Genomic DNA, 27405 nt, shown 5'->3' with positions numbered 1-27405 from the left:
GACAAGGCGTGAGAATCTGTAATGTTACTATTGCTCTGTGAATTCTGATGCACAGGCAAGGTTGGGAAGGAAGCCAAGTTCTAAATGGCCTGCAAAGGGGTTGAAAAGGAAGGGTTTCCCTACTGGTGTGGCCACAAAATTACTTTCCTAGATTTAAAGTATTCCAAATCCATTTTTGGTCCCTTAGGTGTAATATAGCTTCAAGGTAAAAATATCTTATTGTTGCAGGGTCTGATGGACAGGGTTCATATTTATCACTCATTTACTAGCTGGGTGATTCTAGGCAAGGTACTTTTATTTTTTTTAATTTATTTTTTATTTATTTTTTTTAATGTTTGACCCCACTTCTGGGCTGGGTTTTGTTTTTTTTTTAATTTATTTATTTATTTATTTATTTTTGGCTGTGTTGGGTCTTCGTTTCTGTGCGAGGGCTTTCTCTAGTTGTGGCGAGCGGGGGCCACTCTTCATCGCGGTGCGCGGGCCTCTCACTATTGCGGCCTCTCTTGTTGCGGAGCACAGGCTCCAGACGCGCAAGCTCAGTAGTTGTGGCTCACGGGCCTAGTTGCTCCGTGGCATGTGGGATCTTCCCAGACCAGGGCTCGAACCCGTGTCCCCTTCATTGGCAGGCAGATTCTCAACCACTGTGCCACCAGGGAAGCCCTAGGCAAGGTACTTTTAAACTCTCTGTGGCATGAAATTTTCAGGTATGATGTAGGGGAGGAAATTTTCTCTACCCTTCTAGGTTCTTTTGGCTGCTCTATTAATTAACTTGACATAAGACAGATTACCAGGTGACAAACAAATTTAACTACATACTTAAGGGAGCCCCATAAGAATATGAGACCCAAGGGCAAGTCAAGCAGTTGAGACTTATCTGTCATCCTGAGCTAAGGAATGGAACAGGAGCCTAGGGCTTCAAAGCTTAGGAGGGTCATTCACCAGACAATGAGAAGAGCAGATGATTTGTAATTCGATGTTTGCCCTGCCAAACAGATGGGTCATTCAGATAAAAGTTATCTCTGATAATAGCTCTGTCTCTCTTTGAGCCAGGCCCCCAATTACAATTATTTTAGGTAGTTGAAGGAGAGGTAAAAGTTTTTCTTGAATCTGCTGGGTCTTGATTGCCTTCAGCTCAAAATAATCCACGTGCCAAAGTGGCATATTTTGGGATCACACATTCTGCTCTCCGGGGGTGACAAGCAAAGGGAAATTGCCATCCAATGTGTGCTTTTCTCTGCTAGGCGCTGTGCTGGGTACTTCTTAACTTCCATTGAGAGTATCATCATCTCACTTTAAGGATAAGGAAACTGAAGCTCAGAGAAGTTAAGAAATATGCTGAAGCACACATGGCTTATAACAGCAAGGTCAGGATTCAAAGCTAAGTCTTTCTGAATCCAAAGTGCATTTTCTTTGTACTATGCCATCTGCTGATAACACCTGCACTAATACTGAGGGCTGTTTTTCAGAAAAATTAAGAGATTAAATTCCAAACTCCTTAGCCTGGCATTCAAAGTCTGCTCTTTGGCCTCAACATATGCTTTTATATGTCAACCACTCAGTAAATACTTATTGAATGGAAGAATGAATGAATGAATGAATGAATGAGGGAAAGAACTAACTCATACTTTGCCAAGGCCAAACTTGATCACTTCTTTTTCCTTGAACACGTGCTATTCCTTTCCTGACGCTGCTCGAGCCGTTCCTCTGTGAAGGAAGCTTTCCTCTCACAAATCTGCACATTTAAGTGTCACCTCCACTCTAAAACATTGCCAGTTATGGTAAGAAATATACATATATATTTGGCTTTCGGCTCCATTTTTGGCACAGACCTCCTAAAATCCTTGGAGCTTCCTAAGTGAGGAAAGCAATCAAGGTGTCTTTTGCTATGTTAATGAGGTGACTTTTGGACCAGCAACTACATAACCTAAGGAGGGGGTTGCCAGGGGACCCAACCATGTGATTAGAGAGTTTGAGCTTTAGGCCCACCCTGAACCTCTGGGGTGGGGTGAGAGCCTGGAGATTGAGTTCAGTCACCAATGGCCAATGATTTAATCAATCATGCCTTTGTAACAAAGCCTTCATAAAAACTCAAAAAGACTGGGTTGGTGGAGATTCAGAGAGAGTGATGCACTCGGAGAGCGTGAAAGCTCTGCGCTCCTTCCCCCGGCAACCCCTGCTTTGCTCTCTGCATCTCTTCCATCTGGCTGTTCCTGAGTCATATCCTTTTATAGTAAACCAGTGATCTAGTAAGTAAAATGTTTCTCTGGGTTCTGTGAGCCCCTCTAGCAAGTTCACTGAACCCAAGGAAGGGCTCGTGGGAACCTCCAACCTATAGCCCGTGGGTCGGAAGCCCCGGCAAGAGCCTGGGCTTTCCACTGGTGTCCCCAGTGTGTGTAGTGGGAGAAGGGTGTGCGGTGAAGGGGCAGTCTTGCAGGACCGAGCACTTAACCCACGGGATCTGACGCTATCTCCAAGTTAATAATGTCAGAACTGAACTGAATTATAGGACACCCAGCTGGTGTCAGAGAATTGCTTGGATGTGTGGGGAAAAAAAACCCCATTATCAGAATCATACCTTCAAAGGTCAAATGCCATCTTCTCCAAAGAATGTTGTTGTAGGGAGGAAAACTTGCTACCCAAAATGCTCTTGGCATATGGATTATTTCAAGCTGAAAAGGCCCAAGGCCCGAAAGACTGAGGAAGAAACTTTGACCTTTCCCTTAACAGCCTAAAAGAATGTAAATAGAGGAAGGGAGCTCTGACCACAGATAAGTATAGTATGAACTAGGTATGGTAGACAGGGAGGAACCCAGCAAAGTCTGTTTGTTAAAATTCCATTCTGTGTGCCATTGTCTGTCTCCGCATGGTCCGGCAAACATTTATTTACCAAACATTTGCTTTTCCACTTCCACGTCAATTGCCTTCCTTCCTTTTCAGGCCCCAAACCCCTACCCGACAATATCCTCTTTGGTCTTCAGCTGAAAATGGTGTTTAGGGTGAGGGTTTCAGCCACTTTGTCCAGTTACTTAGTTTTCCTGGGCCTCTCCCATGTATACATGCTATTAAACTTCTGTTTGACTTTCTCCTACTAATCTGTCTCATGTCCACTTAATTCTTAGACCAGCCTGAAGAACCTAGAAGGAAAGAGGAAAATGTCTTCCTTCCCGAAAAGGAAGCTAAAAAATGATTCCTCCTCTAATCTCGCATGGTGCTTCATTTGTACCTTCAGGGTTATTTCCTCATGTTACAACTCATATGGCCATGGACTATCCCCACCCCTAATCTATGACCCATTGATGGTGGGCTCCAGTTCTGACCCCTTTCACGTGCCCTCTGCAGGACCTATCAACTTACCTCGCGTAAAGTAGGAACTCCATAAATATTGGTAAACTGTCGACTGAACGAACCATTGATGTGAAAATGATTTGAGAAGCCAAATACCATATGAATGTTTTATCTGGTTTCCTTTTCCTCTATAGTCTTGGTTTTACACACTCCCCACTGGTCCTCAGGCTCAGAATCTGCTTGTGTTGCTGGGCTCTTTGCACATATTTTGCTCATCTGACCCCTTTTCTCCTCCTCTTTAAGCGGCGAACTCCTTCACATGTTCTAGGACTGCACTCCGGCATCACCTCAGAGGATCCTTCCCTCCTGTGACTAGTCACTGCGCCACCTATACTTTCTTAGGCTTGCCCCAGCCTAGTGCCACTCTTAACTGCATTACAATTCCCATTCTCTTGTCTGTCTCAACTAGGCTGTGAGAAATTTAAACAAAGATTGAATCTCATTCATCTTTGTAACCTTGTAATTGGCAAAATATTTGGTACGATACAGGTAGTCAATAGCTGTTGATTAGATTGATAATGTATTTTTTTTTAATACTTTTATTTTAACTATCTTCCTGAGTTCCAAAGAAGACTTCTGTGAAAAGAGACATAGAACCAAGAGACCCTCAATATTGGAAATCTCTGCTTTCTTAATAGCACAGCGACACATAGCACCTGATCCTCCCAATGACTTCTTAAAAATTACACAATTTACATAAACTCCTTTGTCCCAGGAGTTATTTTGAAAATATAACTTTTATTTAGAGTTGTTAATTCGGGTGAGCATCTGTGTGTGTAAGTTTTGGAAAGGCAAGGAGTACGTTTATAAAGGTTCATCACTTTTTCTCAAGACCTGGTGCAAAGAAGAAGCTCGATAGATTTTAAATGAATGAATGACATCTGGAGGCTGCATTATTGCTTGTGGGGCATGAGAGTACCAATTAGAAAACTGTGGTGAGTGCCAGAAGAAAATGGCACTGGTTGCCCATTACGAGTCCAAAGGTCCGTAACTTACAGAAGAATCATAAGTTCTACGCCTGGGTTTGTAAAGATGGTGATATTAATAGGGAGGATAATATGGCCACAGCAGTTAATACTTTCCAGCCCTGAATAACACAGTGGAAAAAGAGCTGGACTATGAATAAGAAGACAGGAATTCTAATCCTGGTTCTGGCACCTTCTAACCATATAGCCCTGGGCAACTCACTGAACTTCTCAGTTTCTTCCTCATCTGGGGAGAACAGGCAGCAACTAACATTTTCTGCTAATTTACAAAGCGCCAGCTCCTGTGTGAGAGGTTTTACATATATTTCCTCCCTTACTCTGAGGAAATTTGGCTAGGTTCTGTCCAGCTCTGAATGCTCAAGATTTTTATTATTCTCAGCTAATTTAAATCCCATGCCAAAGGACCCAAGGCAATGAAAGACTGAAAACAAAAATCAGTGGTTATTAATTCTTTATCAAAGATTTCATACATGTTCATTTAATTATACCTCGGAAGAATGTTAATACAGAGATGTTATGTGATCTCCCGGTAGCCACCGGTGATGTGTGTGGTGTTAGTGACAGAGTTGGATGATGGGGACAGATCTTTGCTCCCAGCTCAATTCCCTGGTTATCAGTCTGCTGAATGTAGGTACTCTCACTCACATGTGATTTCTCCATCAGTCTGTTTAAAGTCAGTAAATGCTTTAGGGAATGCTTATCTGAATTAACAACTCTAAATGAAAGCCATAGTTTCAAAATTCCTGGGACAAAGGATATATAGGTTTTAATCTGAAGCCAAGAAATACAAGCCCAATCAAGCATCCCTCAACAGAACATTTCAAGGAAGTGCAAGGAAATCACCTCAATAGGAACTTTGAGATTTTTACCCTTTGGGTGGTAAAGCTCAGACAGACAATGAACTGCTTTTATGCTGAGCAAAGAGCCAAAAGATAAAGGAAATCTTGACTTATGAGAATTATAGTTCTATGTGGGAGTTCCTTTTCATATAAAAACAACACACTATCCAAATGTCTCATGAAAACCATTCCAAGGACATAATTATTGCTTAAATGTTACATTCAAGGCAAGGAGTAGCACTTCGGAACCCAAGTCAAATATCCCAGAAAACAACTTCTGAGTTCCATGAACCTTACAGTTTCAGTTGTTGAGATAAGTGAATATCTGGGTTGGGGTGGGAGGGGGATTGCTCTTAGCATGGTGGATCCATTCCTGACAGATATTCTTGTCTTCAGTTCTCTTTATTTGTTTGAGGGTATTGACTATCTAGGAATAGAATAGAGTGCATTAAATGAACCCTCAGTTTTCCAACCTGACCCTGCCAGGCTGCTCCATCACTCACTTCTCAGCCCGAGCTAGACTGAGGCAACCTCAACTCCCTTTGGTGAAGCTCTAGTGGCGGACATGTTGGTTTTAAGGAAGAACTTGAACTCGGTAGGAGGATCAACTCTGTACAAATATGGGTATGGATTTGGGAATGATCATTAGATGCAACTATTCTACTGCTGGTCTATTATGTTTGCTGAGTGTGGTTTGGACCAGAGGTGACACAAAGGGCCATGATTTGGAGGGTGGTCCTCAGCCAGAGTGTGAGAATTGGCTCTGGGTGAGCTCTCTATATGGCAACTATGGTCTTAGGGCACTCTGTGCATGGCAACTATGGAGGTTTATGTGGCTCAAAACCCCCAAGGCTATGGAAAAATCTTATCTCAAGAAAGTAGCTTCAGCTGACAGCCTATAATCAGCAGGGTTAGGCTGAATTCCCTGATGCTTTAACAGAGGAAGGACCTCCGAGCCCATGCCAACAAACCAGTAACTGAAAACACCCCGACACATCACCACTGGCACCCCGTCTCCCTGGAGCTGTGCAGCGTAGTGGCCTTGAGCTCTGCTATGTTAAAGAAGCCTTTGGAATGTATCCTTATTAATCTCTTCCTCCTCAATTCCTACCTCCATCATCTTGGTCCAGGGTTTTACTCTTCATATTTTAATTCCTGAAACGCTCTCCTAGCTCATGTCTCTGCCTCAGCCGCTCTGACCTTCAGCTATTCCATAAGTTCTTCCTAAATGACTCTGTTCCAAAGCCTTCAGAGATTTCGTCCCATAACCCAGAAGACTGAATAGGTATAGTAAATGGAAAGATGTGAGATAGTAGACATACATATATTGTTCTCTACCCTTGCTTCCTGACACAGAGCTCCTAAAATTCCCTGTAGTTTCCTAAGTAATAAGAGCACTAGTAGCACCTTTTGTTCTAATGAGGTGACTCTGGGTGGGGTCCTGGATTTCTCCTGGATGGGGGCTGGTCCCCAGAAACAACAAGCCATGATTAGAAGCTTAGAATTTTCAGCCCTACCCCTCATCCTCCAGAAAAGAGAGAGGGGCTAGGAATGGAGTTAATAATTGATCATGCCTATGTGAAGAAGCCTCCAGCAAATCCTAATAATACAGGGTTCAGAGAGCTTCTAGGCTGGTAAACACATCCACACCAGGAGGGTGATGAACCCCAACTCCAAGGGGAAGAAATCCCTGCACTCAGGACCCTCTCAGACTCTGCCCTCTTCATCTGGCTGCTCACCTGTATCCTTTATCATATCCTTTAATGAACTGGTAAACATGAGTAAATGTTTCCTTGGGTTCTGTGGGCTGCTCGAACAAATTAATGAAATTAATTAAGGGGGCTGTTGTTGGAATCTTATAGCTGGTGGGTCACAAGCAAAGATGATAACTTGAGCTTACAACTGGCGTCTGAAGTGGGGAGGGAGGCGGTGGGCAATCTTGTGGGACTGAGCCCTTAACCTGTGGGATCTGATGCGATGTCAGATAGCATCAGGATTGAGTTAAACTGCAGGACACCCAGCTGGTGTCGGACATTTTCTTGCTCTTGTGAGGGGAAAACCTCCACGTATTTGGTGACCAGAAGTGTCAGAAGTGAAGTGTTTTGTGTGACTAGTAAAGAAGACTCACTGGGAAGACAAACCCGGGGGGGAAGAACTGGGTTTTTCCCTACAGAGGAAGGAAGAAAACTGAGTTTTCCTTACAAAAGAGCACTGCAAGAGAATCAGGATACTAGGTTTCAGCACTGGCTCTGCTCATCTCCTCAGAAGTGAGCTGGTTTTGCACTAGTCATTTAATCTCCCTGAGCTTTGTTTCCTTGTCCATAGTGTGGTGGCAACATGTGGGTCATAAACATCATTTACAGTGACGATAACTGTGATAATGCATGTGAAAACTCCAAAGTATTACACTGTTTCTGGATTCAGCAAGAGAAACGTAACTATCACTTATAATAACTCACATTTATTGAGCACCTACTACTACGTGCCAGATGCTGTTATAAATGCTTTACAAATATTAACTCATTTCACCCTCAGAACAACCCTATTTTATAGTTTGGGAAACTGAGCTCTGGAGAGGTGAAATAACTTGCCCAAGTCACATAATTTTCAATTGGTAGAATTGAGTTATGAAGCCAATAAATAAGGCCCCAGAGGCCATATCCTGTAAAGAAAAAAAGATGGAAAAATGGAAAGGATCACTTCCAAAAAAATAATTTTCGAAACATTTGGTGGTCTTTCTCTAACAATTAGTAATTCAGAGATTTATATGCATGACGAATACTTATGGAGCACACACTATGTGTCAGGCATTCTGCTAATTCTTAGAAAGTCAAGGAAAAGTAAATGTAAATTTCAAGGGTCCTTACGGGGACACACAGTCTAGTGGTCGTGGTAGAGATCCATACATGATTTGCAGAGTGCTCTGGGGCCACTGGGGGGCGCTCAACCAGGCTTGGCAGGGTCAGGGGAAGCATCCTGGTGAAGGTAACGCAAATGAGTGTTATAAAAGACAAGCAGGATTCAATGAGGCAATCACTGGCAGGTGGAGAGAGACACTTGAGGAAGCGAGAACAGTAAGTCCATAATTAGGATGGAGAATAGAACATGCAGGGAACAACCAGGCCACAACTGTTAGAATGTGATTCCATGTGGCCAGAGACCTGGTCTGATTGCACACCTCTGTAGGCCCTGGCACTTCCTATCAGAATGTAAACCCTGAAAGGGCAGATAATTGTCTATTTTGGTCACTATTATATCACCAGGGTCTGGTACAAGGTGGTGCTCAATACATATTTGTTAAGTACACACATATACGTGTGGATGAATAGTACACTAAATAAATACTTGTTGAGTGAATTATTTAACAATAAACAGGGAGCACCATTGCAAATGAGGCTGGGCAAGCCTCTAGCTTTCCTGTATACTGCCTCCAATATAAACCCAATCAACTATCAATCAAAGTAACTTGAGCTGGATCATGAGGTGCCTTGGGGCCAAGCACATGCATTTAAACTTTATCGTAATGATCAGACTGAACCACTGAAGTGCCTCAAGCTGCAGAGTGACATGGCCAAACAGCAAGTGAGAAAGAGGACGCTGGTGGCAGTTTGGAGAACAGTTTAGAGGAGGAGAGACCAACGATGGGAAAAACTCCATGGGGCTATGCAGGACTCTCTCACAGGAAGCTCCCGGAAAAGGGATAGAACAGGGAATGGAAAAGTTAGCTTTCAAAGCAGGGTTTACTCTCGCTTTTAACAACTCCACGCAATAAAAATTTGGATAAAAGCAAAGTAGAGGGTCGATGAATCATTTCACAAAGACTGGAGAGACAGGGTGTCCTAGAGTGAACACTAGCTGAGAAAAATCAGGAGATTTAGGATTTGGCCCTGGTGCATCTTTAACCTATGGTGTGGTTGTGAGCAACTTGCTAGATTTCTGAGGGCCTGATTTCTCCTTCTGTAAAACAAAGAGGCTGAGTCATTTCTCAAAGTTCTCCTCTGGCCCTACCATCCCAGGATCATTTCTATGACCTTCTGATCCCTGTGATGGGTTTTAAATTGCTGGATAGTGAACTGCATAGCACTTAGACCCACAGATTGAAGTGATTTCGGAGGAGAAAATTACTGCAGTATTATTAAGTTCAAACCTTTCATTTAACAGATCAGGAGACCAATGTTCAGCCCTGTTAGTTGAAATGGCCAAGCTTATGCAGCTCGTTAAGGGCAGAAGAGAAGATAATCCCACTCTTATCATCAAATTACATGAACCTGTTTATATATTATCAAACAATAAGCAACCTGGACCTGAACTTTTGGTACGTGTAATTTTAAGTTTGAATTCTCTGAACTCAATAGTTTATTCCAAAAGAATTTTAATAGAATTTACGGCCTTTACTGATGAGTATTCACACTTTCAAGTAGTAAATACAAAGGTTAAAAAAAAAAAACCCATCTCATTTTTTCATCTGTTGAACTCCTGTCTACTAAGTGTTAAAGGCACAAAGATAATAAGATCTGGACTAATTTCTAACATCTTACCAGTTCTAAAATACTATGGTGATCCATCCTACTTTAAGTTTTATCATGTATCCTAACCTAGCTAGGAGGGCAAATTTCCATGCATTAGTGTTGGGTTGTGGGTTTTTTTAGTGCTGTTCAGGGTTTCGCCTTTATGGAAAGGATTTATAACTCCACAGAAAGTGCATGCTTACTTGTTGGATGTTCCATGGAGGTTTGTCAGTACTGTGAAGTTGTTTCTCACACTTCGCAAGCTGGCAAGGACCTATAAGGAAAATGTTTCCACTGTTAGGAATGGTTAGGAACAAAAGGAGAGGAATGGGCAGGTTCAGAGGCTACACTTAGAAACTACACCCAGAGCCAGAGTGAGAATGAGCCAGGCCAGCATGATACGTACCTGGGCAAAAGGCGTTACAATCAAGTCATCGCCATGTCTGGTGAAAAGAGAGAAAAGAAACATTTTTAAAATGCATTTGAATTATAACTGTGTCATATAAGCTGTAATATGAAACTTCATCAGTGTTAGCAACACAAAAATGTTATACAAATTCTTCCACCTGGATATAAGGCAGGACTGATTTAGGTGCAGATGGGGATTTCAGGAACTTGACAGAAAAAAACCCACCAGGTTCATGGCTCCTGGATTTACAGTGGCTACACATAAAAACACTTGCAAGTAAGCATATATCTTCAGGGTATTTTCCCATTAAATAGCAGACCCAGAGTACTGTAATTCAAAGCAATTTGTGGATTTTGGTTGCCAGAGCCAGGAAATTCAAAAGGAGGGCTGCTCACAGGCACACACAGAGTTGGAAAAAATGGCATAACAGTCTGGATAAAGGTTAACTTTGGATTTCCTGGCTTTTGTTGATTTGAACCGCAGCCTTAATGCCACTTAAACACAGATTTCTGTCTGGGAATCCCATTACTTTTTGTTTTTAAGACAACTTTTTTCTTAAAGTACCCAAGGAAAAGCTTTTAAGGGAGTGTAGTGTAGGGACTGAACCTACTATTATATCATTGTCTCTCACTTTGTCCCAAAGATCTGATGAAGCTGAACCTCGCGTTACATAAATCTGTACTTAGGAATAGTCAAAAGTGTGTTTTCAGAAGTGCACTCTCTCTCTGACACATGCTTTGATACCTCTTCTTAAATCCACATTCAGCAAGGTCTCCATTAAAGCCATTAGAAGACAGGCTGGCCTGAGCTGCAGACGCACAATCAGGGCAATTCGCTATCACAGTGTAAATCATAACAGTCGCACAGAAGGTGGTGAACGATGAGTTTCCTTCACTGTCTGATCCTCTTCTCTGTCTTCACGATCACCACACATATATGGCACCTTATTCGCTAACTACGAGAGTGCAACCAATGGTTATTAAACACCGGCCCAGTACCAGGCATTAGGTGAGAACTAGGGATCCAGGGCTGGACAACACCTACATCCTGGGGGGCCTCTTCTCTAGCATAGACTTTTACTTTGGGGTATTATTTAATACAGTATTTTCCTTTCTACCTTGGTCTTTAGCTAGAAGTCCCCCTTCAATTTCATCAAACTTCCTGTGCATCTGATTTGTACAGTGACCAAGTGACTATAAAAAGATCACTGACAAGAGTAAGCGTTCTTGGAGTGATTACCATCTGTCAGCCTCTGCATGAAATCTCATTTAGTTCTGGTAACAAGAACTGGGGCAACGACTCTTATTCCCATTTTATAGATAATATCAACGCTCAGAGCAGGTAAGCAACTGCTTAACTAGCACACAGCTAATAAATGAAAGAACTAAGACTGATTCCAAAAATCTATGCTTTTAAACATTATGTTTCCTGTTTTATGACGACCCTGCATAGTTGATTGAATTATACAGAATTCATGATCCCCACAAATTAAAACAGAGGAGACAGAAAAATGTCCAAAACACTGCAGTAGATATTATAAATACAGAATGAGAAATACAAACAATTGATACTTAATGGGGTGCAAAGGAGATGTGATAATTACAGATTAGACATAGTAGAAAAGGCTTGATTGAATGAGTGGTATTCGAGATGAACTTTGAAGGGCAGGCTTTAAAAGGCACGGATGGTAGGTGCTACTAATGAGAACAATGCAAGAACTGAGGCATTGAAATGGGAAAGTCCTGAACATGGAGATGCTTGGTGGCTGTTTAGAGCTGAGCAGTGACAGACATTTGTAGGGGGTAAGACTCAAATGTCCCCTACACCCACGTTATGGACATTGTGGACAACGGTTGTGGAGCTGGTGCTCAACTCAGTAAAAGAAATGAGCCAGTGAAGGTTTTTAGTGAGACAGGCAAACAGAAAAGTGCTTTAGAAAGTATTGGGTTGGCCAAAAAGTTCGTCTTTTTTTTTTTTTTTGGCTGCATTGAGTCTTTGTTGCTGCATGGGTTTTCTCTAGTTGTGGCGAGCGGGGACTACTCTTCATTGCCGTGCACGGGCTTCTCATTGCGGTGGCTTCTCTTGTTGTGGAGCACGGGCTCTAGGCGTGCGGGCTTCAGTAGTTGTGGCACGCGGGCTCTAGAGTGCAGGCTCAGCAGTTGTGGCATACGGGCTTAGTTGCTCCGCGGCACATGGGATCTTCCCGGACTAGGGATCGAACCTGTGTCCCCTGCATTGGCAGGTGGATTCTTAACCACTGAGCCAACAGGGAAGTCCCAGGTTTTTCCATAACATCTTATGGAAAAACCTGAACAAACTTTTGGGCCAACCCAATAAAATGCTATGGATACAAGAGATGGATGGAAGAGAGGACAGAGCCAGGAAGATGGCTTAGGGGGATATCGCCATCATTCTGATGAGAAGACATTGGTGAGGCAGAGAAAGAAACAGGAAAAGACAACTGGAAGAGACCCTGAACGTCTTGCCAAGGACTTGGCATTGAATTGGATAAGGGGTCATAAAGAAATACTATTTTCAGTTTAAAAAATGGGTATCTGGGAAAATAGTGAAGTGGTGAGTAGAAGTTAAAAAGTAAGGAGGAGTTGGAGGAGACGTGTCACTTTCTCACATGTTGAGTTTTAAGATATTTGTTGATATCCTGGTGGAAACAGCAAGCAGGAAGACTGAAACATGGGGGTTAGAGCTAGAGATTTAGGAGGTACCTACAACAGTGGGGCCCCTTAAAGCAATGGCAGGGAGTGGCTTCCTGGGGTGGGGTGTATAGAGAGAGAGAGTCAAAGGAAGAACCTCAGGGCTCTTGGAGAGGAGCCCAAACGAGACAAAGTTAAGAGAGGGGCAGTTGTGATAAATGCAGGGTGGTGAGTTCTTACAAGAACTGCCCCTTCTCAAGCTATTTTCTGGAGATGGGTGAAATATCTTTCTATTTGTTCAGATTTCTGCTGTGAAGTTCACATTGTTCAGAAGACATCAGGGTGAGTTGGGTGTAAAGTGATAGTGTTAGACTTAAGTAGGTCATCTATGGCTCCTGGATTTCTGGAGTCTACGTGTCCAACAAAAGTTAGATAATACAAGCAAATCTCATACAGATGTAGTACCTAAAGCTGATGTATTGTTGCATGAATGGGGAGTTACTAAAACTGTACAAACTAATGATTAAACAGAGGTTAAAAGAAAGAACACATTAAGAGAGGGCTCGGTGTCAAAATGACTATTATTATGAAACTTTTGAAGTTTAGGAGAGCAGAACACTCAGAGGCAAGAGACGAATTTTCAGATCCCCATTACTGGGTCCCTTAAAGAATTTGAGCTGTAAAAGCCAATGCTGTATATCAGACAGTAGCTGTTAGAGAAATGATCAGATAATTCATAGATAATTCATCGCAAGTCGAAGAAACAAAAGAAAAAAACTTCTATTTGAGTATAGCCAGATTATTTATAAAACCGTTCTAAATTTTTAAAATCATAATTTGGTACATTAATAATAAAATGCATGAATGTAACAAAACACGATTGGTTATGAAAACTGACGTACTTCTTAGTTGCCCAAACCACTAGAGACCACGATACCTCTCAGGAACGAGGCCAGATATTCAGAACCGTGGCACGAGCACCATCTAGTGACAAAACTAGCACATTACAATTTTGTAGGATAATTGGAGATCAGAACTCTGTGGGTCTTAGAATTGAGTGTAGGTCTGCTCTCAACAATGAATGCTTTTCTAGGAAGCAAAAATGCTGCTTCCTACTGCTACACTCTGGGTTTTATCAATTTTAACTTCCTCTGTTTCATGACTACACGCACTTTTCTTGTAATACTAATTTTCGTCTGCCTTAGAGAGAGACATATACTATTGTAGTGAAGAGCACAGCTTTTGGAGCCAGACAGCATTGGTTTGTTTCTCAGTTGCACTATTACTAACTATGAGACATTAGGCAACCTCTCTATGCCTCACTTTCTTCATCTGTAAAATGGGCGTTGTGAGAATTAAATAAGTTGTTATATATGTACAACTCTTACAACAGTGCTAGGCACATAAAGGCACTTTCGTTAGTTATAGTTATTCGTACTAGTAGTAGGTATCATTATTTCATTATAGTAGGTATCATGTCTATCTTCCCAGCTGGTGAGAACATCTTTAGGGTAGTCATTTCTGCCCCCATTACAATCAAGAGAACTAATATTTATATTGTACTTTACAGTTTACAAAGCATTTTCATGTCCCTTATTTCATGTGGTAAGAGTATGTTCTTGACCCTGGAGAACGGTGCAAGCACTTGTTGGTCAAGCCTGAAACCTTCCTTCCCCTCATCCCATAGTCAACCACCAACATCTGTTGATCCTCACTTGCAAATATTTATTAATCGCCCATTGGATCTGTTCTAATGTAGATCCCCATCCTTTAAGATGCAGATTACCAAAGCAGCTTCCCATTTGGCTCTTGGAAACATCTTTAGGCGTGTCCACCCTCCAAACTGTTCTTTAGACTGTAATCAGAGCTATCTTTCAAAAACGTTCGTCTGATTATGTATTTTCCTGTTTTAAAGCCTTTAGTAGCCCCCCACTGCTTGTCTGCAGCATAAATGCCAACTCCTCACATAGGCCCTCCGTGATGAGGGAACTGCTTACTTCTCTGGCTTCGTCTCTCAACCACTTCCTCATCCTCTCACGTTCTCTGCCTGAGCCATATTGAGCTGTGGTCCCCCCAAATGTTCTTGACAACAAGAGAGTTAGTGAGCACACAGCCCTTCCTCCCGCACACCTTTCTGCCTGGCTAACTCCTTTAGCTTAGCTGTAACCCCTCGAAGCAGGCTGCTCGCCTTGCCTGGCCAGATCTCTCAAAGTCCAGCGCATCCCTTTCCACGGACATTGCCCTTTTCCGAAGGTAGTACAACTGCCTATTGACTTACTAATCTTTTAGCTCCCCTGAAGACAAAGAAAATGTCTCATTTGTTTGCAAAGTGCCTAAAGGTAAGTAAATTTTTGTTAAAAGAAACGATGTGTATAATCTTCATAACAGCTGGAAAGGCAGGCAGAGCAGAGATCCGTATCATTATTTTTATTTTTCATCATTATTTAGAGTCTGTTTATGTATTGGATAACCATGTGGTTTAATCATCTAGACTCCCTGGATTTAAGCCGTGATTCCCCATTTACTGGGCAGGTTACTTAATCTCTCTGTGCTTCAATGTCCTCATCTTTAAGACAAGAATATTACAGTACCAACTACCTTGGGGTTATAGGGATTAAATGAGTTAAAATATGTAAAGGACTTTAAATAGTATATAGGAAATGCTTAATAAACGTGTGCTTTTATTTACAGGTAATTTAGACACTACAAAAAATACTCAATGTCTTAAAGCCATGGTGCTAGTAAGTATGATGGCTGTAACTCAAGTCTTAGACACCACATTGTACTTTTTTGGTAGTCCATCAATAAACAGGTCTTAAATTTAAGTGGGCTCTTATTTCTGCTTTTCCTCTTGGCTCTCAGATCTCATTTCCTTTGACCACTCTCTCTAGAGACTACTTACTTCTCATACAAATGGTGGCTTTAAAAAGTTCCTTGTCTGTGTAAGACTACAAATGGGACAACCAAATGAAGGAAACATGGATCTTGCTTCCCTGTGGCTTTACTAGTGGATAATTAAAACTTGGTCCTATCCGGGGTGGTTCCCGCCACAGTTTGGGGCAATCTAACTGGCCTCACCAGTTTCCGGTACTTTATGTTCCCATTGGGAAATCTGTACCTTGGTATACAAAGACATTACGTTAAAGATGACTACAACACAGGAACGAAAGAGAAACCAATAAATTATTGCCACATCTAGGAAAGCATGTGAAATTTCCTTTTGGGATCCAATGGCGATCTTGTTTTCTTACTACAAAGCTTTATTTCAGTCTCTCTTTTGTTGCTGTATGCTAAAGCCACTTTTAATTTTCCATTCATTTTTTAACTCAATATCTTTTTCACTCATTCTCCCTGCCTATATGTTTTCTCCTGAAAGAGCTCAGATGAGAAATTTTAAAAAGCTAGTGTTGTCTCTACTGTTAAGATTTAATGCTGAGGAATTATGCAAAGTTTTCTACCTCTTGTGTAAATTCATGACCTGTTCTGGAGAGAGAGGCTTCTGAGCGGGGAACACGCTGCAGCCCCCATCCAGCGGCCTTCACATCAAGACTCCAAACCTATTACTGTCCTTCTTTTTCTTGGCTTTATGGGTAGAAGGCAGGAGAAGCAGTAAGAGGTTCAGGGGCTGCTGTTCCTCTATTTCAAATCATCCTGAAGAGTAATAATCAGGTGAAATAGCTTTGAGAGCATTACTTCAGGTTAGCTCAAAATACCTGTGTAAAACTGGATTTTCCAACATGGTCCTGATAAAATGAAATTTCAGAAGAATCTGGATATTCAAGTTCTACTTCTTGTTGTGTTGAGAAATATAAATTCCTAAACTGACAAACACATGAAAGTTTTACTGTCATGTTGAAATATTTGCAAAACAAAATTCTGGGCTATTTTTATTCACCCAAAGCTTTTAATATATCTTGTTATCAGTATCTTTGATAGGATGAGATCATGTTTACAACTGTGTTTTCTTGGGAAGGACTATTCTTTATTATGAAAGTGTGCCCTTACTACTTTTTAAAGTTCTGGTTTGTTTTCTTTTTTAACATCTTTATCGGAGTATAATTGCTTTACAGTGCTGTGTTGGTTTCTGCTGTATAACAAAGTGAATCAGCTATATGTATACATATATCCCCCTATCCCCTCCCTCTTGCATCTCCCTCCCACCCCTCTAGGTGGTCACAAAGCACTGAGCTGATCTCTCTGTGCTATGGGGCTGCTTCACACTAGCTATCTATTTTACATTTGGTAGTATATGTAAGTCCATGCCACTCTCTCACTTCGTCCCAGCTTACCCTTCCCCTTCCCCGTGTCCTCAAGTCCATTTTCTACATCTGTGTCTTTATTCCTGTCCTGCCCCTAGGTTCTTCAGAAACATATATATATATATATATATATATATATATTTTTTTTTTTTTTTTTTTGGATTCCATATATACATGTTAGCATACGGTATTTGTTTTTCTCTTTCTGACTTACTTCACTCTGTATGACAGACTCTAGGTCCATCCACCTCACTACAAATAACTTAATTTCGTTTCTTTTTATGGCTGAATAATATTCCATTATATATATGTGCCACTCCTTCTTTACCCATTCATGGGTCGATGGACACTTAGGTTGCTTCCATGTCCTGGCGATTGTAAATAGTGCTGCAATGAACATTGTGGTACATGACTCTTTTTGAATTATAGATTTTTCAGAGTATATGTCCAGTAGTGGGATTGCTGGGTCATATGGTAGTTCTATTTTTAGTTTTTTAAGGAACCTCCATACTGTTCTCCATAGTGGCTGTACCAATTTACATTCCCACCAACAGTGTATGAGGGTTCCCTTTTCTCCACACCCTCTCCAGCATTTATTGTTTGTGGATTTTTTGATGATGGCCATTCTGACCGGTGTGAGGTGATACCTCATTGTATTTTCGATTTGCATTTCTCTAATGATTAGTGATGTTGAGCATCCGTTCATGTGTGTGTTAGCAATCTGTATATCTTCTTTGTAGAAATGTCTATTTAGGTCTCCTGCCCATTTTTGGATTGGGTTGTTTGTTTTTTTTAATATTGAGCTGCATGAGCTGCTTGTACATTTTGGAGATTAATTCTTTGTCCGTTGCTTCATTTGCAAATGTTTTCTCCCATTCTGACAGTTGTCTTTTCATCTTGTTTATGGTTTCCTTTGCTGTGCAAAAGCTTTTAAGTTTCATTAGGTCCCATTTGTTTATTTGTGTTTTTATTTCCCTTTCTCTAGGAGGCAGGTCAAAAAGGATCCTGCTGTAATTTATGTCATAGAGTGTTCTGTCTATGTTTTCCTCTAAGAGGTTCATACTGTCTGGCCTTACACTTAGGTCTTTAATCCATTTTGAGTTTATTTTTGTGTATGGTGTTAGAGAGGGTTCTAATTTCATTCTTTTACATGTAGCTGTCCAGTTTTCCCAGCACCACTTATTGAAGAGACTGTCTTTTCTCCATTGTATATCCTTGCCTGCTTTGTCATAGATTAGTTGACTATAGGTGTGTGGGTTTATCTCTGGGTTTTCTATCCTGTTCCATTGATCTATATTTCTGTTCTTGTGCCAGTACCATTTGTCTTGATTACTGTAGCTTTGGAGTAGAGTCTGAAGTCAGGGAGTCTGATTCCTCCATCTCCATTTTTTCCCCTCAAGACTGCTTTGGCTATTCGGGGTCTTTTGTGTTTCCATACAAATTTTAAGATTTTTTGTTCTAGTTCCATAAAAAATGCCTTTGGTAATTTGATAGGGATTGCATTGAATCTGTAGATTGCTTTGGGTAGTACAGTCATTTTCACAATATTGATTTTTCCAATCCAAGAACATGGCATATCTCTCCATCTGTTGGTATCATCTTTAATTTCTTTCAACAGTGTCTTATAGTTTTCTGCATACAGCTCTTTTGTCTCTCTGGGTAGGTTTATTCCTAGGCATTTTATTCTTTTTGTTGCAATAGTAAATGGGAGTGTTTCCTTAATTTCTCTTTCAGATTTTTCATGATTAGTGTATAGGAATGCAAGAGATTTCTGTGCATTAATTTTGTATCCTGCTACTTTACCAAATTCATTGATTAGCTCTAGTAGTTTTCTGGTGGCATCTTTAGGATTCTCTATGTATAGTATCATGTCATCTGCAGACAGTGACTGTTTTACTTCTTCTTTTCCAATTTGTATTCCTTTTATTCCTTTTTCTTCTCTGATTACCATGGCTAGGACTTCCAAAACTATGTTGAATAATGGTGGTGAGAGTGGACATCCTTGTCTTGTTCCTGATTTTAGAGGAAATGGTTTCAGTTTTTCACCATTGAGAATGATGTTTGCTGTGGGTTTGTCGTATATGGCTTTATTATGTTGAGGTAGGTTCCCTCTATGCCCACTTTCTGGAGAGTTTTTATCATAAATCTGTGTTGAATTTTGTCAAAAGCTTTTTCTGCATCAGTTGAGATGATCATATGGTTTTTATTCTTCAATTTATTAATATAGTGTATCACATTGATTGATTTGTGTATATTAAAGAATCCGTGCATGCCTGGGATAAATCCCACTTGAACATGGTGTTTGATCCTTTTAATGTGTTGTTGGATTCTGTTTGCTAGTATTTTGTTGAGGATTTTTGCATCTATATTCATCAGTGATATTGGTCTGTAATTTTCTTTTTTTTCTTTGTCTGTTTTTGGTATGAGGGTGATGGTGGCCTCATAGAATGAGTTTGGGAGTGTTCCTTCCTCTGCAATTTTTGGAAGAGTTTGAGAAGGATGGGTGTTAGCTCTTCTCTAAATGTTTGATAGAATTTACCTGTAAAGCCATCTGGTCCTGGACTTTTGTTTGTTGGAAGATTTTAAATCACAGTTTCAATTTCTTTACTTGTGATAAGTCTGTTCATATTTTCTATTTCTTCCTGGTTCAGTCTTGGAAGGTTATACCTCTCCAAGAATTTGTCCATTTCTTCTAGGTTGTCCATTTTATTGGCATAGAGTTGCTCGTAGTAGTCTATTTGGATGCTTTGTATTTCTGCAGTGTCTGTTGTAACTTCTCCATTTTCATTTCTAATTTTATTGATTTGAGTCCTCTCCCTCTTTTTCTTGATGAGTCTGGCTAATGGTTTATCAATTTTGTTTATCTTCTCAAAGAACCAGCTTTTAGTTTTATAGATCTTTGCTATTGTTTTCTTTGTTTCTATTTCATTTATTTATGCTCTGATCTTTATGATTTCTTTCCTTCTGCTAACTTTGGGTTTTGTTGTTCTTCTTTCTCTAGTTCCTTTAGGTGTAAGGTTAGATTGTTCATTTGAGATTTTTCTTTTTTCTTGAGGTAAGCTTGTTTAGCGATAAATTTCCCTCTTAGAACTGCTTTTGCTGCAACCAATAGGTTTTTGGATCATCGTGTTTTCATTATCATTTGTCTCTAGGTATTTTTTGATTTCCTCTTTGATTTCTTCAGTGATCTCTTGGTTATTTAGTAACATATTGTTTAGCCACCATGTGTTTGTTTTTTACATTTTTTCCCTGTAATTCATTTCTAATCTCATAGCGTTGTGGTCAGAAAAGATGCTTGACATGATTTCAATTTTCTTAAATTTACTGAAGCTTGATTTGTGACCCAAGATGTGATCTACCCTGGAGAATGTTCCGTGTGCACTTGAGAAGAAAGTGTAATCTGCTGTTTTTGGATGGAATGTCCTATAAATATCAATTAAATCTATCTGGTCTATTGTGTCATTTAAAGCTTCTGTTTCCTTCTTAATTTTCATTTTGGATTATCTGTCCACTGGTGTGAGTGAGTTGTTAAAGTCCCCCACTATTATTGTGTTACTGTCAGTTTCCTCTTTTATAGCTGTTAGCAGTTGCCTTATGTAATGAGGTGCTCCTATGTTGGGTGCATATATATTTATAATTGTTATATCTTCTTCTTGGGTTGATCCCTTGATTATTATGTAGTGTCCTTCTTTGTCTCTTGTAACATTCTTTATTTTAAAGTCTATTTTGTCTGATATGAGAGTTACTACTCCAGCTTTCTTTTGATTTCCATTTGCATGGAATATCTTTATCCATCCCCTCACTTTCAGTCCATATGTGTCCCTAGGTCTGAAGTGGGTCTCTTGTAGACAGCATATTCATGGATCTTTTTTTGTATCCATTCAGCCAATCTATGTCTTTTGATTGGAGCATTTAATCCATTTACATTTAAGGTAATTATCAATATGTATGTTACTATTACCATTTTCTTAATTGTTTTGGGTTATTGTAGGTCTTTTCCTTCTCTTGTGTTTCCTGCCTAGAGAAGTTCCTTTAGCATTTGTTGTAAAGCTCGTTTGGTGGTGCTGAATTCTCTTAGCTTTTGCTTGTCTGTAAAGGTTTTAATTTCTCTGTCAAAGCTGAATGAGATCCTTGCTGGGTAGAGTAATTTTGGTTGTAGGTTTTTCCCTTTCATCACTTTATATATGTCCTGCCACTTCCTTCTGGCTTGCAGAGTTTCTGCTGAAAGATCAGCTGTTAACCTTATGAGGATTCCCTTGTGTGTTATTTGTTGCTTTTCCCTTGCTGCTTTTAATATTTTTTCTTTGTATTTAATTTTTGATAGTTTGATTAATATGTGTCTTACCATGTTTCTCCTTGGATTTATCCTGTATGGGACTCTCTGTGTTTCCTGGAATTGATTGACTATTTCCTTTCCCATATTAGGGAAGTTTTCAACTATAATCTCTTCAAATATTTTCTCAGTCCCTTTCTTTTTCTCTTCTTTTTCTGGGACCTCTATAATTCGAATGTTGGCACATTTAAAGTTGTCCCAGAAGTCTCTGAGACTATCCTCAATTCTTTTCATTCTTTTTTCTTTATTCTGCTCTGCAGTAGTTATTTCCACTATTTTATCTTCCAGGTCACTTATCCGTTTTTCTGCCTCAGTTCTTCTGATATTGATTCCCTCTAGAGAATTTTAAATTTCATTTATTGTGTTGTTCATCATTGTTTGTTTGCTCTTTAGTTCTTCTAGGTCCTTCTTAAACCTTTCTTGTATTTTCTCTATTCTATTTCCAAGATTTTGGATCTTTACTATCATTACTCTGAATTATTTTTCAGGTAAGCTGCCTATTTCCTCTTCATTTGTTTGGTCTGGTGTGTTTTTACCTTGCTCCTTCATCTGCTGTGTGTTTCTCTGTCTTCTCATTTTGCTTAACTTACTGTGTTTGGGGTCTCCTTTTTGCAGGCTGCAAGTTTGTAGTTCCCCTTGTTTTTGGTGCCTGCCCCCAGTGGTTAAGGTTGCTTCAGTGAGTTGTGTAGGCTTCCTGGTGGAGGGGACTAGTTCCTGTGATCTGGAGGATGAGGCTGGATCTTGTCTTTCTGTTGGGCTGGACCGCGTCTGGTGGTGTGTTTTGGGGTGTCTGTGACCTTATTATGATTTTAGGCAGCCTCTCTGCTAATGGGTGGGGTTGTGTTCCTGTCTTGCTAGTTGTTGGGTGTCCAACACTGGCTGTCCAGCACTGGAGCTTGCTGTTTTTTGAATGGAGATGCATCTTACTGTTGAGACGATGGTCCCTGGGAGAGCTTTCGCCGATTGATGTTATGTGGGGCCTGGAAGTCTCTGGTGGTCCAGTGTCCTGAACTCAGCTCTCCTACCTCAGAGGCTCACGCCTGACACCTGGCCAGAGCACCCAGACCCTTTTGGGAAGTGCGAGGTCTTCTGCCAGTGTTCAGTAGGTGTTCTGTAGGAGTTGTTCCACATGTAGATGTATTTTTGATGTATTTGTGGGGAGGAAGGTGATCTCCACGTCCTACTCCTCCGCCATCTTGAAGGTACTCCCTCTTTTTTTTTTTTTTAAGGGAGAATGATACTAGTTAACTTACATATATAATCCTTACTTGCCTAAATCTAAAGTTGGCAATGCTATGTAGGTTCTGAAGTTAGGGGAGAATTTTTCCTGGTTGGTAAAATTGAAAAGAGGGTAACCATTAGTATTAGGGACCTGAACGCAGAGTCGTTCAGAACTCGATGTCTGTTTCTACAGCTATAGACTGAGTTGGACTGTTGTCTTGAAAGTCTCTTCATGTTCAAAATTTCTATAACCTTTTCGTCCTAAGTAAGGAATCACTGGAATTTAATCTGAAATTTGGTTAGAACTTGCTGGACAGCCTCTGAGTGACCCTGAGATGCATCAGGCTGTTTGTCAGGAGTCTGGGGGGTGGGGGGAGGCATTAGCTGCCTTCCAAAGCTAGTCTTTCACCCGTGAAGCACTATGTGAATGAAGCTCTAATTACTTCAGCTCAACACATCTCCTATGCTCTCCCTCGGGGGAGTCTAGAAAGCTGTTTGTTTTGGTGGAAGAGAGAATTCCAGGGATGTTCATTGTCAAAGCCCCCATCCAAACCTTGGTCAGAAACTTCCTTGGTTCTACATGATCTAGAGCAAAGAGGTTACCTCTACTCCACTCATGTTTTCTACCTGATAGGAGAGGTTCTACTTTGAAGTTTGAAGAACATAGGTAAATAAAGTCCAAAAGTTTTGCCTATGGTCTTTCTTAGCTACATCAAGGTATATAGCATGGCATAGAGTCATGGGGTAGAGTCAGGTTTCTCACTTCTCAGAGTCTTTGTTTCATCATCTATAGAGTGGAGATAATAATGGTGCCTACCTGACAGGACTTTTGTAAAGATTAAAAGAGATAACGTATGTAAATGAACAGGGCCCTATGGTAAGCACTCACTAAATGTTTCCTTCCACACAGTAGCAGTGTTCCTCTTATCTTTCTTATTTAACTGTAACCTCCCTGAAAGCATGCAACCTTTTTGAGAATAATATCTGTTTTTAACGCATCTGTGATTTTTTTCCCACTGTTCTGCTCACCTTTTATGCCCAAAGCCTGGCACACTGCATGGCACTAGGAGAGCTTCAGTAAATTTTTGCCAAATGAGTGAATAAATGAATTTTGGTCCACCCAATGATTGAGACATTTTAGGGCAGGGGTGCCTCTATTAAAATCAGCTGGCGGAAATGCCCTGGGGAATACTTTTTATTGGTAGCTTTAAAATGCCCCCTGCCTCTTTCACAAGAGGGTGACCCTTTTTAGCTTCCTTTCCAACAGCAGAAGAGAGCCCAGTGGAATTTTCCAGGCTGGAGACTTTAGAGAGCTACTGATATTTTTATAACATATGATGTTAAATACAATTGTACATGTGCCTAGAGACCTTTTAAGGCATGAATTCCAGCATCCAATTTTATTTGGTTTCAGAAACTTAATAAACAAGTAACACAACCCGGTCATTGTTCTTTAAATAAAAATTAGAGATCTCCAATTAATAGCAGCAAAACAGAAACATCAGCCATGCTTAATAGGGCGGTGGAGTATATTCTATCTCACCCAGGAGCCAGGCAACAAGTGGGCATTGTGTTAAGGTTCCAAAGAAGGGACACAGACACGTGACTAGATGACAGCTTATTAAATGTCACCCAGCAAAGGCCACTCAGAGAGGATGTGTGTCACCAACCACCATTTTCCTTCTCTGCTGTAGCCTCATGCAAACTGCGCATGCCTTGGAAAGTTTGAGTGTGGTTTGCAAACAGTGTTAAAGTTCTCATGCCGTAAACGATTCAGCAGTTCAGGAAATGAAGCCAAATAATAAAAAAATTTTTTTAAAGTGTCAATAACCGAAGTGAATCAAACACTGTTGCCTGAGGTTTTAAACACTCTTGGGGACCCCGGCTACATATTTCTCATGCAAGAGAGCATTAATGTCCTTAAGGTGGTCATCACTGTCACCTCTGCTCTGTTCATTTTTCTCCTCCGTCTCTCCTGTGGGTTAAAGGGGAACAGTTTGCTGCTCTGATGTGATGGGGTTAAAGATGAGGTAAGTGTGAAACTGGGAGCCAGACAGCTCGTACTTACTGCTCGCTTGGAAGTGAAGAGTTTCTCGACATCGCCTTTGGTGACAAGTCATAGTCGCTGTCTGATCTGTAGAGAAAGGACTCTCTGCGCTGGCTGTGCCCGGGAAAGGTGGCATGAAGCACCAGCCCAGAGGAAGAGCTGGCCTGGGGATCCAGCGGGCTCCGACCTGGGGAAGGGCCATTTTCCACATCAAAGCTTAAAGAGAAAGAAGAAAACTGGTCACATGAGAAACATAGAGAAGGGCATCTGACATACATACATGGAGAACCCATGCGTGCCAGGCACTTTACATAGCACTTCACACTTCATGGAAAGTTTTTTTTTTTTAAAGGAATTCCTTTATTTTTATTATTTATTTATTTATTTATGGCTGTGTTGGGTCTTCGTTTCTGTGCGAGGGCTTTCTCTAGTTGCGGCAAGTGGGGGCCACTCTTCATCGCGGTGCGCGGGCCTCTCACTATCGTGGCCTCTCTTGTTGCGGAGCACAAGCTCCAGACGCGCAGGCTCAGTAGTTGTGGCTCACGGGCCTAGTTGCTCCGCGGCACGTGGGATCTTCCCAGACCAGGGCTCGAACCCGTGTCCCCTGCATTGGCAGGCAGATTCTCAACCACTGCGCCACCAGGGAAGCCCCATGGAAAGTTTTAAGGCTCCAAACAGCTCTGAGTTGCAGTCATTCTCATTTTATACAAAGGGAACAGTCCCACAGAAGTTCAGTCATCAGCAGAGACTGGAGCCAGGATTTGACCCTCGGAGCAAAGTCCCATGGCCTTTCAGCGGCATGAGCAACATTGACAAATTCATAAAATAAACTGGTGATAATAAGCGACTCCAGATACGGCATCTAACACACCTCTAAGTGCCAGACACTCAACTATCACTTGAATGAGTCTTCTTAGCTGGGAGGCTTCTTCCTGCCATAAATAAATACCACAGTCTCATTAAAGATACAATGTGCACATTTCTGAATGTTTCAGGAACAAAGTGCTAACCTGAAAACATCCACTGGCTGATTAAACGGGAGGTCCAGTCTGACACTTAATATTCATATGCAAGTTTAAGCACAGACGATGACTTAATTAATCTGATAATGCCAAATAGCCCTCCAGGGGTGCAGAGCTTTCTCTCTGGAGGAGGATACAGCTACTGACTCTGGCAGAGGAGTGCCGTTGAGATTTCTGGTCAGTCTAGCTCACTCTGGAAAGGTACCCTCAAGTCCAGAATTATTTGAACAAGCTCTGATCAATGAACACACAGGTGGGAGCAGTAGACATTTTGGCTGTTGTTTTCTCTCTCCTGGTCCTGGTGTTACTTTAGGCACTGTGTCCTTCCCATGCTCTCCACCATCCCCTATGCATTTTTCCTGCATGCACAACCTCCCTTAGCCTCAGATTGACAGTAACCCTCTTGCCTAGTATTTCTCTAGACCACTCACTGCTCTCTGGCTAAAGCTCTGCAGGAAGATGTTGGAGAAGGTACGGGGCTAAGGATGCTCTCTTTTCCAAGCTGGACCACAGTAGCGGGCTTCCTTTATACTCATCCAGCTGCCATAATTTATTTCTATATTTGTGGTTCTTTTCGTTCACTAGTTCTTATAGCCTTCTCTCTTGGGGTGGATTTTGCGTATTTCTTTTAGTTTATAAATTGTTTTCTGATCTATTATTCCATTTACAACCCTTATTACGACCCTGTGAAGTATGTAGTATGATCTCAGTCTACATTTGAGGAAAATGAGGCTTAGAGAGATTTTAAACACCTGCTCAAAATCACAGGCTAGCAACTGTAAAGTAAGAATTGGAAGACCCAAGTCTTCCAATTCAGTCCTCTACAACCTCAGACTTCAGTAATCACTGAACTCCAGAATGGCTCACTAGGTCACTGAGTGCAGTTTCCCTTCAGTCTCTACATTCAAGCGAAACGTGTGTTTGGTATGTAGAGAGTCAGTTGGATTATGAGCAACCTTGGCTGTTATCTTGGATGAAGACAGGGGAGGCAGTAAATTACCCTGAGGCTGTAGGTTTCACTGAAACAGGGAAAGAAGAAATGAAAGAATTCAGGGTCATAATGCTTCCCCGGAGACCATTCCGAGAAGCTGCTTTTAGCCAACCCACAAACTCCGGGTGTCTGATAAGAAGCAGCAAGTGAGAATCTCCAGTTAAGAGAACAAGGAAGAGCCATAACAATCCAATGTATGTATTTGGGCTTTCACAGTACTGCAGATGGATTTTCACAGCAGGCTCACGGTCTGGGATGGGACTGTCTTTCAGAGACTGCAGGCAAGCAGGCAGGTGGGCAATCACTCACACATTTCAGCCGGTTTGCCAGCCTGCCTGGAGGTAGAGCTATGTTGTAAGGCAAATACGTTGCAGCAAGTGAAAATATAACGTAAGCTGACTTGCACACTTTCCTTGGGTGAGATCTATACTAGTTGTTGAGCAAAATAAAGAGCTCCTTTGTGGATAAGGACTCCTTTGTGCCACACAGAGCTTGTAGAACTAGGACTTGATGCTGGCTCTGAACTCTTCTTAAGGACAAAGAGGGAAGCCTCTTAAAAGGTAAAGATGGGACTACATAAAGCTTAAGAGTGGGCATAAATAAGCTTTGAAATTTCATGAGTAATCATGTTGTAATTCATTTGGTATCTATCCGTACAGCCTTTATGGGTATTAAAACATTGAAATACTTTTTTTTTTTTGATGTGGACCATTTTTTTTTTTTTTTTAATTTATTTTTGGCTGTGTTGGGTCTTCGTTTTTCTGTGCGAGGGCTTTCTCCAGTTGCAGCAAGCG

The 27405-nt window shown here is 41.1% G+C and overlaps 1 protein-coding gene across 3 annotated transcripts in view; it reads right to left on the bottom strand.

The window, feature by feature from the left end:
* Window positions 1-27405, bottom strand: part of PDE4B (phosphodiesterase 4B) — a 580875-nt gene that overhangs the window by 110163 nt on the left and 443307 nt on the right. For all 3 annotated transcript variants that reach the window (XM_057552861.1, XM_007164313.2, XM_057552870.1), the window contains 3 exons: window positions 24620-24814; window positions 10085-10121; window positions 9882-9952 (listed from right to left, as the gene is read on the bottom strand). In XM_057552861.1, the coding sequence (XP_057408844.1) occupies window positions 9882-9952; window positions 10085-10121; window positions 24620-24814 (303 nt within the window). The remainder of the gene's footprint in view (window positions 1-9881; window positions 9953-10084; window positions 10122-24619; window positions 24815-27405) is intronic.

Source organism: Balaenoptera acutorostrata, chromosome 1 (assembly GCF_949987535.1).
Source record: "Balaenoptera acutorostrata chromosome 1, mBalAcu1.1, whole genome shotgun sequence".
NCBI classification, from domain to species: Eukaryota; Metazoa; Chordata; class Mammalia; order Artiodactyla; family Balaenopteridae; genus Balaenoptera; species Balaenoptera acutorostrata.
This window is presented reverse-complemented; position numbering and strand designations above follow the sequence as displayed.